This window comes from Notamacropus eugenii, chromosome 3 (assembly GCF_028372415.1).
Source record: "Notamacropus eugenii isolate mMacEug1 chromosome 3, mMacEug1.pri_v2, whole genome shotgun sequence".
In the NCBI taxonomy this organism is placed as follows: domain Eukaryota; kingdom Metazoa; phylum Chordata; class Mammalia; order Diprotodontia; family Macropodidae; genus Notamacropus; species Notamacropus eugenii.
The window spans coordinates 469952152-469966756 of record NC_092874.1 but is presented as its reverse complement, the minus strand read 5'-3'; the positions used below and the strand labels follow the sequence as shown (position 1 = coordinate 469966756).

At 44.6% G+C, this 14605-nt stretch overlaps 1 protein-coding gene across 5 annotated transcripts in view; it reads left to right on the top strand.

The window, feature by feature from the left end:
- The window catches only part of BBS9 (Bardet-Biedl syndrome 9), a 655958-nt gene that overhangs the window by 339635 nt on the left and 301718 nt on the right, over positions 1–14605 (top strand). Inside the window, exons 21-22 of one of the 5 annotated variants that reach the window (XM_072598866.1) lie at positions 3222–3332; positions 3745–6322. The exons of 3 other annotated variants lie outside the window; for them this stretch is intronic. In XM_072598866.1, the coding sequence (XP_072454967.1) occupies positions 3222–3332; positions 3745–3776 (143 nt within the window). In that variant the 3' untranslated portion in view covers positions 3777–6322. Of the gene's footprint in view, positions 1–3221; positions 3333–3744; positions 6323–14605 lie in introns of those variants that run through there. One more of the 5 variants, XR_011964809.1, reaches the window with a different exon arrangement.

Genomic DNA, 14605 nt, shown 5'->3' with positions numbered 1-14605 from the left:
GGTAAGGAATGTGAAGCAAACAGGGTTAAGTGACTTGCCCAAGGTCACACAGCCAGTCAGTACCTGAGGTTGGATTTAAACTCAAGTCTTCCTGACTCCAGGCCAAAATGGGAAATTTAGATTCCACATAGGAACAGATTTCCCAAGAATTAGAACTATCCCAAAATGAAGTGGACCTCCCCAGGTTAGGGGGATACTCTTCCCTGGAAGTCTTTAAGCAAAGTCTGGATGACCGTTTATTTGCTATGTTGTAGTCAAAATTCTTGTCCAAATCCATACCGGACTAGATGGCCACAAGGGGAAGGGACATCTCACTGCTTTGTCACTGGATTCCTAGCCCCTCAGAGCCAGGGTCTGTCTGGCCTCTTTTTTGCACCCTCAGTGCCTGGCACATAGTAGGCACTTAGTTGATTGATTGTCACATGCCAGTTTTTATACAGATGCTGTTGGTGTCAGATGGCTAGGAAAGCTTCCTCTCCCATTTCATTATTTTGTAACATTTTATTTTCTTAATTTGCCCAGTTTTCTGTAGCCACCTTACCTGTTGGTTTTTTGTTACATGAAGAGATTTTATGGCATATTGTTAGAACCTAAGAATCATTCTTCAGAAGTTTTATTGGGGAAAGAAATACCATGATGTTTGGATTAATATTGTGAAACGCTGCTTGAGAGTGGGCCAGGAGAGCTTTGGGTTTGGAAAGAACTGAGTGTTTGACCTCTAACTCAGAAGGTGCCAGTTCTTTCCTATAGAGACCCATTGGCTTGGATGCGTCATTGAAAACACTATTGGCGTTGACCTGCAGCTGTGGTTGCTCAAGACCTCAATTAGGACAACAAGTGCCTTCCCTATTCTCTGGTGCTAGCCTGGGATCAACATTTTCAGTGAGGAGGCTGGAAGTCCGGATAAAGGGACTAAATAAAAAGCACTTTTGCTTCTTGTTTTTTGTTATGTATCTCCTTAAAACTCATTGGGGTATTTGGGGTATTGATGCTAATTATTTGGCCCTAGAACTCCTTGGAGAATGTTCATCTTGTCTGTGGCGAAACTGACAGCGTAATGATTGTGTTAGGATGCCAAGGTCTTTCTTTCGTTGGTAACTGGTCCAACAAGTCCACTTCAAAGACTGATGTCTCTTCATTTTTGCCAAGCAGATTTCATTATAGATCAGTTATACTCATTTTAGGGCCAGGGCATTTTTTCTTTAATTGATCCAGTTTGTTCTTATGTAACAATCACTTCCCATTCAATACCCTCCCACCCCTTGGTAATTTCCTCTTTAAAATGTTTTTTTATAAAGCTAAACAAAACCAACCAACTAACGTAGTGGTTGCAATGGACAGTGCTGGTAATTTACCATTTCTTAACAGAATAAGGAAGTGTGTTGATATTAGTCACTTGGAGCCAACACTGGCCATTGTCTTTGGCCAGAGTTCCTCTGTCTCATGGTGTTGTCTTTGCTTGAATCACTATCCACTGGTGCTTCAGTTCTGTTTGCCTCCTGGGCCAATGTGTACAAGTCTTCTCATCCATCTCCTCCATGCCTCATATTCATTTTTCCTTGTGGTGTAGGAATATTCCTTTACAACCTGGAGTCACCAGTCATTTGCGTATCCCCCAAATGATGGGGCTCAGACGTTCTCACCAGCTCATTTTACAAGGAAATAGCAGAAGTCCCTGACACCTAAACTGAGAAAAAGAAGACCAGCTTCCTTTGAGTTTATGCCTTCCTCCTACTACACCATATTATCATAAAAATGAAAGCTGCCAAAAAGAATACATATCATTATTCAAGCATTAAGAAAGGATAAATTATCAGTGAGCACTTTAGAATCTCCTCTGGTTTATAAGCAACAACAAAGAAAGAAAAATTGGTCAAGAATCTTTCTATTATATCAGGACACGCAATTCGCAAATGAGAACATTCTGATTAAACAGAGACTGTCGTTCAAATGAAAATGTGGCCTAACAGATTGTTTTCTATTATGAAGCAGGGGAATGATGTATACAGAGCAAGCTCAGAGTCAGGAAGACCAAGTCTTGAGTTCAGTATCATCTCTGGCATCTGTGTCACCCTGGAAAAAACATTTATGTTACCTCAAGTAGCTCTTGGAAACTGTAAAGAACAAAGCAGATCTCGATCTCAATTGGTGAAGGATGTTTCCTCACTTGGAATTCCTTAACTCCATTTAAAAATTTTAATAATTTTTAAAAGTCTTTAGCTGAAATAAGAAATTAAGAAGAAATGCCAGTTGAGTAGAGTCCTAAGTAGTCAGTAAAACCAGGAAGCTTGTTAGGTTAGCTTGTTCTGCCAGGGTCCAGTGACCAGAACCAGGAGCGCTGAGGGGAGCTACAAAGAGCTCCATTTAGACTTGATTTCAGAACAATCTTGCAAAGACTGAGAGTCATCCCAGGAGGAATGAGCTGACTCATTGGATCTCCAATCTTGGAAATCTTCCAGGAGCAGCTCGGGGACCTCTGGGACAGACATGGGTCATTGGAGTTCCTTTTCAAATCCTGGCCAGACAAGACGGTCACTGAGGTCCCTGTTTCCTTTAGAATCCTGCTTCCTGTCTTACCAGATATAGGTGGAGGTGGCAAATTGATCTGGTCAGGTTATAGATGAAATTCAAAAATTCTCTCCAGGTTTGGGCTTTCATTTATTTTTTAACATAAACCCTCAGGACCTTTATGGGGGGTTAGAGAAGGACTCTTGCAGCCCACTTTCCTGGACTTAACTCTGAATTGAAATCTTCCCCTTTGTGGCACCTTGGCTCACTACTCTGTCCCTAGGGCACATGCCGGACAAAGTTAAGGAGTTTAGACGGGAAAAAGTTTCCTGGAGAACCCTGACAGATGCTGCTGCGGCGGCAGCGTTGTTTCTTGCTTACAGCCATTTGTTCTTCCTGGGGTTCCCATAATCTGACATGGAGAGATTCCAGACTGAGGCCCTGTGCAGTGGGGACCATGGTCTGCATGTCAGATTTTCTTCATTCTGACCTAGAATTTGATTGATTAGAATAGGGAGGCATCGCCTTTTTGGCTTGAGCATCACATGGTGGGCGTGGGAGAGGGGGAGAGAGCTGGACCCTTGCTCAGCGCTTTATTGGGTGCATTTTGCACATCGCTTCTCTCCTGTCTTGTTACATGTTGAGCTGTCACCACAGTGGGAAGGCAGGCTCTTTTCTGGCCTCCCCTTCAGGCTCCGTTTTTGTTTACCCAGGTGGTTGTTCTACCATCCCAGAGCTAGACCCAGATGAGAGAACGACCGCGCAGGACTCAGGCGGCATGTTCCCCAACCACAGACACCTGGCCGGCCAGACCGTCAAGCCAGGTAAGAGGAGGGAAACCCTTCGCCAGTCCCAGCCCTGCTCCTCATCCTCTGGCATACCTGATGCTGAGCATTTTTCCAGTGTAGGAAAAGACTTTGTCAACCTGGATGACCCCAGCTTCCTAGTGTTTCTTCTCTCCATTTAGATCAGGAGTTCTTACTGCTTTTTTGTATCATGACCCCTTGTGCATCCAGTCTGGGGAAGCCCATGAACATTCCCCTTCCCAGGATAATGTTTTCAGATGCCTTAAATCAACATATAAATCTAATAAAAATGTTCACAGACCCCAAATCAGGAACTCCTAATGTAGTCCCAAGCCACTGGATCTTAGAACTCTTTCTTTTGCAGCTAAGGTTGACCCACCTGTTAAATTCCTTAATTTTTTAGTGCCTCTTCCTCTCCTTTCTTTTTCAGAATCTTCTCCCCCTGCTGCATTTCCAGAATAGTCAGAATGGAGCCATCCAATTGGGCAGGAACCAAGCCTCCTCAGCTTAGCCCGATGGGGTGCACGTGTAGAAGCAGCTTAGGGGTGGTCTCAGGCTTGGAGCTTACTCACCTCTGAGAGTGGCTTTGGATGGAAGCAGGAAGGAAGATGTCAATCCTAGGGAAGGCATGTTGATCCATTGGAACTCAGACTTCACTTCTCCTTGGAGGAAGCGGTGTTCTCACCCTCTTGTTCCTACTTTGGAGGGATGGAACCTGATGGCAACATTGGAGGCAGGTGGTTCACTACTGAAATCTGCAGCCTGAAGGTTCCAAGTTGTGGGTAGGGATTCCACTGTTCAATAAAGCTGTGGTGGCCTGGATTTGATTTACCATCCAAGGCTTTTGTTAGCTGACATTTGTCCAACTTTCCCCTTCAAAGGGAAAGAAGGCTGAGACCCCTTCCCAATTCATCATAAGATGTTAAAGACTGAACCTCAGAATGTCTTCAAAGTTTAGGGTGTGCACCTCTCCTTGAAAGAGGTAAATTTTGTACCATCCTGAAAGAATGGACTTGACATGTTTCAAGGTATAAAAGTCAGTCTGCTGCCATCCCTTTTTCCAGGCCCCCATTTATAATAGGGACACACACTTTATAATTAAACTGTAATGGATTTGGGAACCAGAAAAGTTTCCTGCCAGTTCTTTGGGGTTGCAGTGACATGTTCAAAGCCATTTTACTCCTAAGTAGACACGTTTACACTCCTCGTGAACCCCCAGAACCCCACACTGTGGGGAGGGGAGTATCTAAAGGCCAGTAAAAGTCCGTTGTTGATCTCGGCATTGAAGACCAGCCCTGGCTGTATTAACTCTGTTATCACTGTTGCGTTTCGTCGAAAGAAGCAAAGGTTATTTTAAAAAAATAAGCATTTACAATTACACATGACCAGGCCCAAAATGGGGCAGCCCCAGCCATCAGCTCTAATCGCATCCAGGCCTTGGCGCCTGCCCCAAAAGGCGATGGTGCCTTTGGCCTACTGTTACAAAAATAGCCTAGCTTGGGAAGGTTATTGTGGCGATACCCTGCAAAGCCACTGGGGGGGAAGAACCATCACAAAACCTTTCCTCGGTCTCTGTTTTTTTCTTAGATGTAGCTCTATGCAGACTTCCTCGCCTGCCCTCCCTCTGTGGCTCTTTCTTGTGGCTCTCCCCTGTGTTCCTTTCGTGTGTGTGTATGCACGTGTGTGTGTATGTGTGTCTTCTCAACCTGATACACATTTCTATCATGAGTTCCTTCCCTTCTCTCTTTCCTCCTACTCTGGGCCTTCATGCTTACCTGCCTGCGTGTTCCAGTAGCCCCCACTCCCGTCCACTCCTCCTCCTCCTGCCAGATTCATTTTTATAGCTCTTTATCTTTATCTGTTTCCATCCATTCATGTTTTCCTCTGCTCCAAACATGTCGGTGGATTGCTAAGCTACCAAGTAGAACTCAGACTCCCTAGCATGGCATTCAGGGCTTTCTGCCATGTAGTACCACCCTGTCTTCCCAGCCTTGGTGCCCTAACTCATGTGTGTTTCCTTAAATGGAAAGTGTGTATAATGATTCTGCCCCCTCCCACTCACGCTTGGGGCAGAGCAGATGATAGTATTAGAACATCATGTGCTTTCCTTGAAGTTCTGTTTATTTTTGTTTCTCCCCTCCCCCCTCCATCTTCTCCTTCCAAGTCTATCTTTGATTCACTGTTTGGTCCCTCCAGACCCTCTTCTCCAGCCTGGAACTGTGGCTTTGGTCTTACTTTGAACCTGGCCTCACCTCACTCCTTTATCAGCCAATCAGACCAGCAGTCCCAAACATTTCCTGAGTGTCCACTATGGACCAGGTCCTTTGGAGTGCTGGGCTTGCAAAAGCATGCACTACAATGACGTCTGCCCCCAAGGAATTCTTCTGCTGGACGAGTCTATTGACATATGACATTATGACATTCAGATGAGAGCCCACCTGAGTCGGGAAGTTCTCAACGTCCACTCTGGTCCAGGGCCCCATCAGAGTCCAGACAGACATCACAGATACCACATCTCAGTTTGGGTCCAGCCAAGCGGAACCACTTGTCACCCCCAAGGTTTCCCATCTCCAAACATTGGCTGGTTCTCCTCTCTAGACTTGGGCTGTCCTCTGCCCTTCATCTGCCCCTTTCCCATTTCTTGCACAGCACCTTTACACCTTCATGTCTTCATCATGCATTCTTGTTATGCTAGCTGTCTGTGTGTATGTTGTACCTCTTACTAGACCACAAGCTCCTGGAGGACAAGGACCAAGGCGTCTCCCTTCAATGGAAGGAGCAGAGTAGATTCTTTATAAACATTTGTTGAATGAATGGCTGACTGTCCCTTGTCTTGTCCTAACCTTTCCTTCCCTTTCATCTCTTTTCCCAGGCTATGATATAGAACTGAAATACATGGGCTTATTATTTGTTAAATTTATTTTTAAGTTCACTGTTAATTATAAAAGTGCACGAATGAATATTTTGTACTTATTTTTATCTCAAAATAAAAATAATATGCATCAAAATCGGAAAATTCAATGTCTCATTGTGTGGGGCAGTAGAAGATAGAGATTATTGGCTCGGGTGGCCAAGGACCTGGCTTGGAATCCCAGCTCCACCATGTGTGACCTGTGTGACTTTGGATGAAGCTCATCACTTTCCTGTGCCTCAGTTTCCTCAACCAGACCAGATAGTCTCAAAAGTCATGGCTAGCTTGAAATCTCTGGTCCAGTGTGACCATTGCCTTTTCCTGGGGGTCAGTGACCTTCAGCATAGTAAAGTCTCACTGCCTCAGGGAGATGGTGTTTGAGACACATTCTCTCTCAAATACCATTTCCCTTGACTTCCTTGCTTCACTTAGATTGTACACCCAGCTCTTCTGATATTGAGGAATTTGCTTGTCGTAAGTCTGGTTTGGAGAGCATTCTAATTAACCAAAACATATTAAAGTCTCTAACAAGATGACCACCAGATTCCCAGCTAATATTTGAATCACTTTAGAGTCAGCATTTCCATTTATTGGCAATATGTGTCTGATCCCTTTTCATTTTTCACTGCTTGGCCTCTCAGAAGGAAATGTTAATGCACATTTTTGAATGATGTCAGATGTGGCATTTCAGTGTTCTAAAATAATTGGATTGACTGGACAAAATTGCTTTTCTAAGTGGCCAGATGTCAAAGGGCATCCTAGATGTGGACCTAACTGGCTTTCACCTGTCACCGATGGTGCCCTGTTGCAACATTTACCAAGCTGTCTACCAAGCAGAGGGAAAGAGGGGTCAAGAATCATATTATAACTCATCCCACTTTTCATCAAAACTCACCTAAGTGACAATGTTCCTTCCCATGTGACTTTCGCTTTACATAGAAGTTCGAGAAGGTGGGACCCTCTGTTTGGATTATCATGTTTCAGATGGGAAGGGGACTTTCAAAGGTCACCCAACCCAATGCATACTGAGACTAGAGCCCAAACACCAATGATGTCCCCAGCAAGTGACCATTCAGTCTCCTCTCCGAGGCACTTATTCATGAGGGACTCACCAACCATGCAGGATGATCACTTTCATTTCTGACAGTCACAAGTCATTGTCAGGGATTTTTAATTATCTAACCAAATGCTGTACCTGTGGCTTCCATCCACTGCTTCTAGTCGTGCTCTAGACTAGGCCCAGATAGGCAAGCCTAATCAGCACAGCTACCCAGCAGGTACCTGAATTTATCCTTTTCTCTGTATGCCATCTCTCCTCCAGCCCATCCATTCCCATTTCCACAAGACAATTGCAAACATGGGATGGCTGTAAATTCTTTCAACATCTTCATCACCTTCCTTCTAGGAGGCTCCAGTTTATCACCCCCTTCTTAAAATGAGGTGCCCAGAGCTGAACACAGTGCCCTCCTATTAGGTGCCAAGCTCCCCCTAATAGAAACCAAGATGGCATTCTTTCACAAAGGTGATGGCAGGGCATCACTGAACTGTGAAAGGGACCATCCCTGAGCAGAGGCTGTTAGCCTAAAGAGAGAGGGAATCCTTCTCTTGTTCATTCACCGTGGTCTCACTGGGAGAGGTGAATGAACAACTCTACGCACGCTCACATGTTCTAAGGAACTTTATTTAAGAGTGTCACAACTGACTGGATCCCAAGAGGTACTAAAGGCACAGGAACATTAATGTTCAAGGCACCCTTACACATGCCAGTTCTGTCTTCTCTGAGAAGAACATTCTGTCCCAACCTATGAACACCAATGACTTAGGCCAACACCCAGGTCTATCAGGTTTGTAGAGCAACAAGTGACATGGGTGCCATGGTTTATTTCCTTTGTCTTATGTGCGCTCCTGTGGGGCTGATGTGTGGGGAGCTGGTATCTCCTGCTTCATCTCTAAACCTGTGCTTTGAGATGCTGGGAAGGTGGAGACTCATGGTCTCTCAAGTTTATAAAGCATATCCTAGAGACAGGAGCCCACTGGCTTACCTTAGAATGGGAGACTGACAAGATGAGATCCCTTAGCCGCTCAGAAATACCACAGACAAGCAAAAAAAAGGGCAATATATAGTCACACCCATATCCATATTTGTGATCGTAGTAATGGTAATAGGCATCCAGCCAGCATGTAGAAGCATGAAAGAATTCTGTGCATGCTAAGACAGACATCCATCTTTGCTGTCCTATGTACAGAGAATTATTCTTGCGTTGTAATTTATTGTAATTTGTGCACATGTGATCAGGGAGACCAGATGGAGAGACAGCCGTGGAGGGCAGAAGACCTGAGTGCAGTGCTCTCCCTGCCATGTTCTAGCCATACAACCAAGAGGTGCAGTCCTTCTGCCTCTCAGTGCCCAAGCCTCTCCGGGAGTCGCCAATCCGCACTGGTGGAGGGAGTTTCCTTATAGAGAGTTCCCCATATGAATGTGATCACAGATTCAGAGCCTGTGTCCATGATTTTATGCATATCCCCGTACACATATACATAAGGATGGAAAATGTGATTTCATAACCGCCTCATCTGATGTAGATCAGTGCCTTCTGTACAACTTAAAGTCTTTAGAGAGTTATACTTGCAGGGTAAGTGACTTGCCCAGGGTCACAGTCAACATGGATCAGAGACAGGACTTGAACCCAGGTCTTCCTGACTCTATAGCCGGCTCTCTAGTCACTGTGCCAGGCTACCTGTGCATGTATTTGTGTGTCTATTAACATGCCTCTATATGTGAACATTCTACATATATGTATATACACATACACATACATGGTATCCCAAAAGTCTTTTTGTCCCTAGTTTTAGGGGCACCTTGTGTATAAACATATATGTACATGTAGATATGTATGTTTACATACACATGCGTAGCTTTAATATGTGACATAGCTTTATAGCATATAATAATCATAATATGGCTTTGTAATATGTATTGTAATATGTTATCGCCTTATAATATATAATATAATGTTGCATTATAATGTGTATCATAATATAGCTTTATAATATATGATAATCATAATGTAGCATTACATATTGTAATTATATTATAGATATAGTAGAAATTATAATGTATAGTATACATAACAGCTTTATACTATACCTTTAATATATAACATAGCATATTTTGTCACTTTAATAGCTTAAAACTACCCCTAGACTTTTTGGAATGTCCTGTGTTTATGTACATGTATATATCTATGTCTGTGTGTCTATATACATGTAAACTCATGAAGTTCTAGCAGCCACTCATTCTAGCTAGAGTTTTACATCTCCCTCCTCTAAAACCAAACAATTCCCTGAATTCTTAGAGGCGATTCTAAAGGAGGGTTGGCTCTAGCAAGGTTTTATGAGCTCAAAGACAGATTCTTTCTACTGTCTGAGTAAATAGCCCGAGTAAACTCACATGCTCTTGCTTATCTGGCAGCATGCCTTCTGCCATGGGCAAAACTTGGGTGGGTACTCCCAGCTAGGGTCTGGTTTTAGGATGAGGAATGATCCATGCATCCTGGGGGTCCTGTGGTCAACCCATATCTGTGTTCCAGGCTTTGAGATCTCTGAAGCAAGGAACCCCCTATGGACTGGTTGACCTTTCACTTATGAGTAAGGGGATGGTGAATTCCTTCCCCATTCATTCCATCCCATGGATGACCAGCTATGTGGCACAGTGGATAGAGGGATGGGTCTAGAGTCAAGAAGACCCAAGTTCAAATCAAGCCCCAAGTTCAAATCAAATCAAATCAAACTTAGTAGTTGTGTGACTGTGGATGAGTCACTTAACCTCTCTGTGCCTCAGTTTCTTCGAATGCAAAATGGGAATAATCATAGTACCTACCTTCCAGGGTTATTGTATGGATAAAATGAGATACTATGGATAAGGAACTTAGTACAGTGCCTGGTACACAAAAGGTGCTTAATAAATGTGTATTCTTCCTTGCCTCTCTGCCACTCCTTATATCCTATTCCATGGCCTGCCAAGTCTGAACCTCAGGATTTCAGTGCTGTACCTGCAGGGATCATGAAATCCTGTTATTGTGGATTTGGGGAGCTTTCCTAATTTTATGGATTCATTTTTGGTGAAGAAAAATTGAGTAGATTCAAAAGCCCACACTGCACCAGAGGCAACCAAAACATTCCATAGATGCCAACTGATTTGCCTCAGCAAAGAAGCTAAGGTACCTTGGATCTAAATGGGGAAACACTGATTTCAGCTGAAATATAGACTATTCCCCTTTCTCAACCATGGTGTTGGCCATCATTGGTTAGTTGAGGTTGTGCAGGTAGAGGGGAAAGGCTCTCAAAGCCTAGTTATAGGAGCTCCTTGGAAATATAGTCCTGAAGGAGGGGCAGCTAGGTGGTGCAGTGGATAGAGCAGGAGTTAGGAAGACCTGAGTTCAAATCTCACCTCAGACACTTGACACTCGCTAACTCTGTGACCTTGGGCAAGTCACTTAACCCCAGTTGCCTCATCCTGGGTCATCTCCAGTCGTCCTGATGAATATCTGGTCACTGGATTCAGATGGGTCTGGAGGAGAAGTGAGGTTGGTGACCTGCACAGCCTTGCCTCACTCAAAACAAAGTCAAGGGCAAGTAACATCATTATTTCTCTGATGGCATGGTCTTCTTCATCAGCGAAGCACGAACACACACAGTCCTGAAGGGCACCTACTTCTTTCCATCCTGGGAAGGACCGAGGCAATCATGAGGAGGTGTAACCTGGGCACAGGACTGGGTGTGTCATGTGAGAAAAAGGGAGAACGAGAAACTGTAGGAGGCAGAGGAGTCAAGTCTTCGGGCTTCCACTGATGCTGCTGCCAGGGTAGCTCATGGGTATAGATGCATGGGTGCAGGAGAAAGAATAAAGGAGGCCTACCTGGCTCTGTGGCAGCTGTCGCTTTTGTCTAACAAGGTAGAGGTGATAGCTGAGAGGCCAAAGTGTGGTCAATGAGGAGATCTTCCTGGGATGTTGAACAGCCCCTGGACTGAATAGACCCCAATGGTCCTGGCCTGGGGAAGAAGGCCAGGGCACTTTTGCCTTGGCTAGTTGGTGATCAGGGCTCTAGGTGGCCTCCCCTTGCCCTTGGTGGTAGGAATATGCAAGGACTTTATATTCATTTCCAAGGAGCTGATATAACTAGACTCTGAGAGCCTTCCCCCTCTACCTGTGGAGGACTTGCTCTTGCTGAAACCTCACTTCACATATAAAGTCCTTTGCAAACTCTAAAATGCTATATAAATGTGGATTGTTAAAATTAATAATTTGTTGTTCAGTCACATCTGACTCTTTGTGACCTGTGGACCATCGCATACCAATACTGTCCATGGGGTTTTCTTGGCAAAGGTACTGCAGTGGTTTGCCATCTCTCTCTAGGGGATTAAGACAAACAACGTTGTGACTTGGCAGGGTCACATAGCTCGTAAGTGTTGTAGGCCTTCTGACTTCAGGCCCAGCACTCTAACCACTGAGCCATCTAACAGCCCCCTAAAATCAATAATACCCACGGCAGTAAGAACAAGAAGATTCTCATTTATAAGACATGGATCTTACCCTCATGGAGTTTTATAGCCTTCATAGTAGGTGATATCACACACGCACGCGCACACACACACACACACAATAACAAATAACTCCCTTGGAATTAAAAACTCTTGCTTCCCCTAGATGCTAGTCACAGTGGTAGGAGACAGTGGGAAATCAGCTTTAATAGTGTACATCTATTTACCTACCCCTTTCCCTTCTCAGGCCCCTAGCATCTCAGGTTCCTGACTGCATCACCCCTTCAAGCCCCATCCTCTTTTCAGGGAATGGGGTTGTAGGATTTAAAGCTAAAAGGGACCATCTGGGTCACCTATTGCAATGCTTTTATTTTCCAGATGGGGAAACTGAGGCCCAGAGTGACTTGGCCAAGGCAGAGTAGGCAGCAGACTCAGGGTCTAAACCCAGATGGTCTTCCTCTGGAACTAGCATTCTTTCCACTGAGTCCCAGGGGAAATGAGCCCACCTTGCTGTGTTCTTGCTGTGCTGTTGGCCTTGCGGGAAAGAAGGCCCAGTGGCTTGTTGAGCATGGTTCTGTCCCATGTGAACCTTTTATGAATCTTTTTTGTTACTTCCCCCAGTAGCCACCCACCAGTGGTGAGAGACAGAGGGACATTTTCCATTATAAAGCACATCTGTGTTTCCCTGTTGCTTCCTCAGCCCAACAGCCCTTAAAAAGGCCCTAACTCATCGTTCCCTCCATCTCCTCTGCCAATTCCCCAGTGAGATTTATATTTAAAAAATAAATAAATGTGGGGAATTAAGTAGGTCTGAACCCCATCATCAGTCAGATTCTTTCTGTGATGGCTTAGCTGGCAGGGCTGGTGATAACTAGAGACTGGACCTCTGGAGGGCATCCAAGGGCCTAAATATTGTCTTTTTAAAATGTTAAATATTTATGTTTAGAACTGAGATATTTGCATCTGTTGAACAAAATAAGTGGAGACATGGCAGTGTATCTATAGTAAGGAGTCTGTGGTCTAAAATGTGTCTCAGTCAAAGTGACTTATGACTGAGGAATGGAGGCTTCCACAGCCCTAAATCTGCTCACTGTTCCATCTCTTGCCCACAGTGGCCCCATGGGATTAGTGGTTCAATCCTACCTGGGCCGATGAGTTACCTTGATGCAAATCCCAGGGAAAGAGCAACCCTTGACTTCACCACTGCAGAAGTATTCAGAAGCCTTTTAAAAGGCCGCTATTGAATTCTCCTACAGTTTCGATTTTGTGAGGTTTTCTGGTCCGGTATTATAAATCAATAACTGTCCTTGAGCCATGCGCAGATACTGTGACACAACTTTCCTTCTTTTGTACGATGCCCCTGGCCCAGAAAGCCTTTCCTCTTGAATGTTGGATGCCATGGGCTGTTTTTGATTACAGCTGGTAATCATCCCATGCATGCCTTTGGTCGGTGAATTAGAGAGTAAAAGCTGAAAATGAGCCTGTCCTCAGAGAATTCCATTCCTGGGGCTAATATAATAAGCCATAGGTTAGCGGGTAAGAGGTACAGGATCTTAGACTTCCAATACTATGGCAGCTGAGCCAAAATGAATATTTGGTAACATTTCTGAGACAAAATTCAACTCATTTCAAGGAGACAGTGAAGCACAGGGGAAAAGACACTGACCTGAAGCAAGATGGTTCAGAACCTGCCTCTGATGCTCATGACTCTTTTGCCCATGAGCAAAGTACTTTCCCCTCTCTGGGCTCTCATTTTCTCATCCGTAAAGTAAGGGGGATGGATGTGATGATCTCAGGTGGCTTTCTGCTCCAAATCTATGGTCCTGTGGTTTGTCAAATGAGGGGGTCACTGAGGTCCTTGCCAGCTCTAGATTCCTGATCCTATAAGCACTGATTAACCTCCCACTATACTCCCGGCACTGAGGATACAAGATAAAAATGAAAATAATTCCCTTTCTCAGAGATCTTTCTGTGGGGTCAGAGAGGAGGGAGGTATATGGTACAGTGGGATGTATTAGATTGGGAGTCAGAAGATGGGGCTTGAAACCCTAGCTCTGCCACCTACTAGCTGTGTGACCCCAGGCAAGTCACTGGGTACCATTTCTCTCATCTCTAAAGAGATTGGATTAGAGGATCTCTGAGTTCCCTGCTTTCCCTAAGTCTGTGATCTTTATGAATACGTAGGAGTGTTCCTTCATGATAAAAGGCATTTAACGGTTGCTCCAATCAAGTGAAGCAAGATTTCCAAAATTCTGTAAAAATGCTTCTTGCCTCAATCTCGGCTCAGGGTTCCAACTCTTTCTCTCACTATCTCAGCTTCCCTAATTCTATTGAAGGTGCCACCATCCTGCCAGTCTCCCATCATTCATGACTTGTCCATCTCCCTTACCTCCTTTACCAAATCCTGCCATCTCTCCTTTACAATGTCGCCTCCCCTCTGTTCCCATAATGACCACTCTGGTTCAGGTCTCCCCCACCACAGATCATTGCCACAGCTTCCTTATTGGGCTCCTGGTCTCCAGGCTTTCCTTGCTCCAGTCTGTCCCACACACTGCTTATCAAAGGGATTTTCCTTAAGCCCAGATCTGACCATGTCACTCCCCTGCTTGGCCAACTCCAGTGTCTTCCTGTTGCCTCTAGGATAAATTCTAAACTCCTCTATTTAGCTTTTAAAGCCTTATACAACTTGGCCCCAACCTATCTTTTCATCCTGATTGGCCATTCCTCCCACTTTTACACAAATATGCCTTTTCTTTGAGTCTCACACACATCTCCCATCTCTGTACCTTTGCTCATCTCTCGGCCTTTGCCTTGGCTGCCCTTGTTTCCAGGAAGGCAT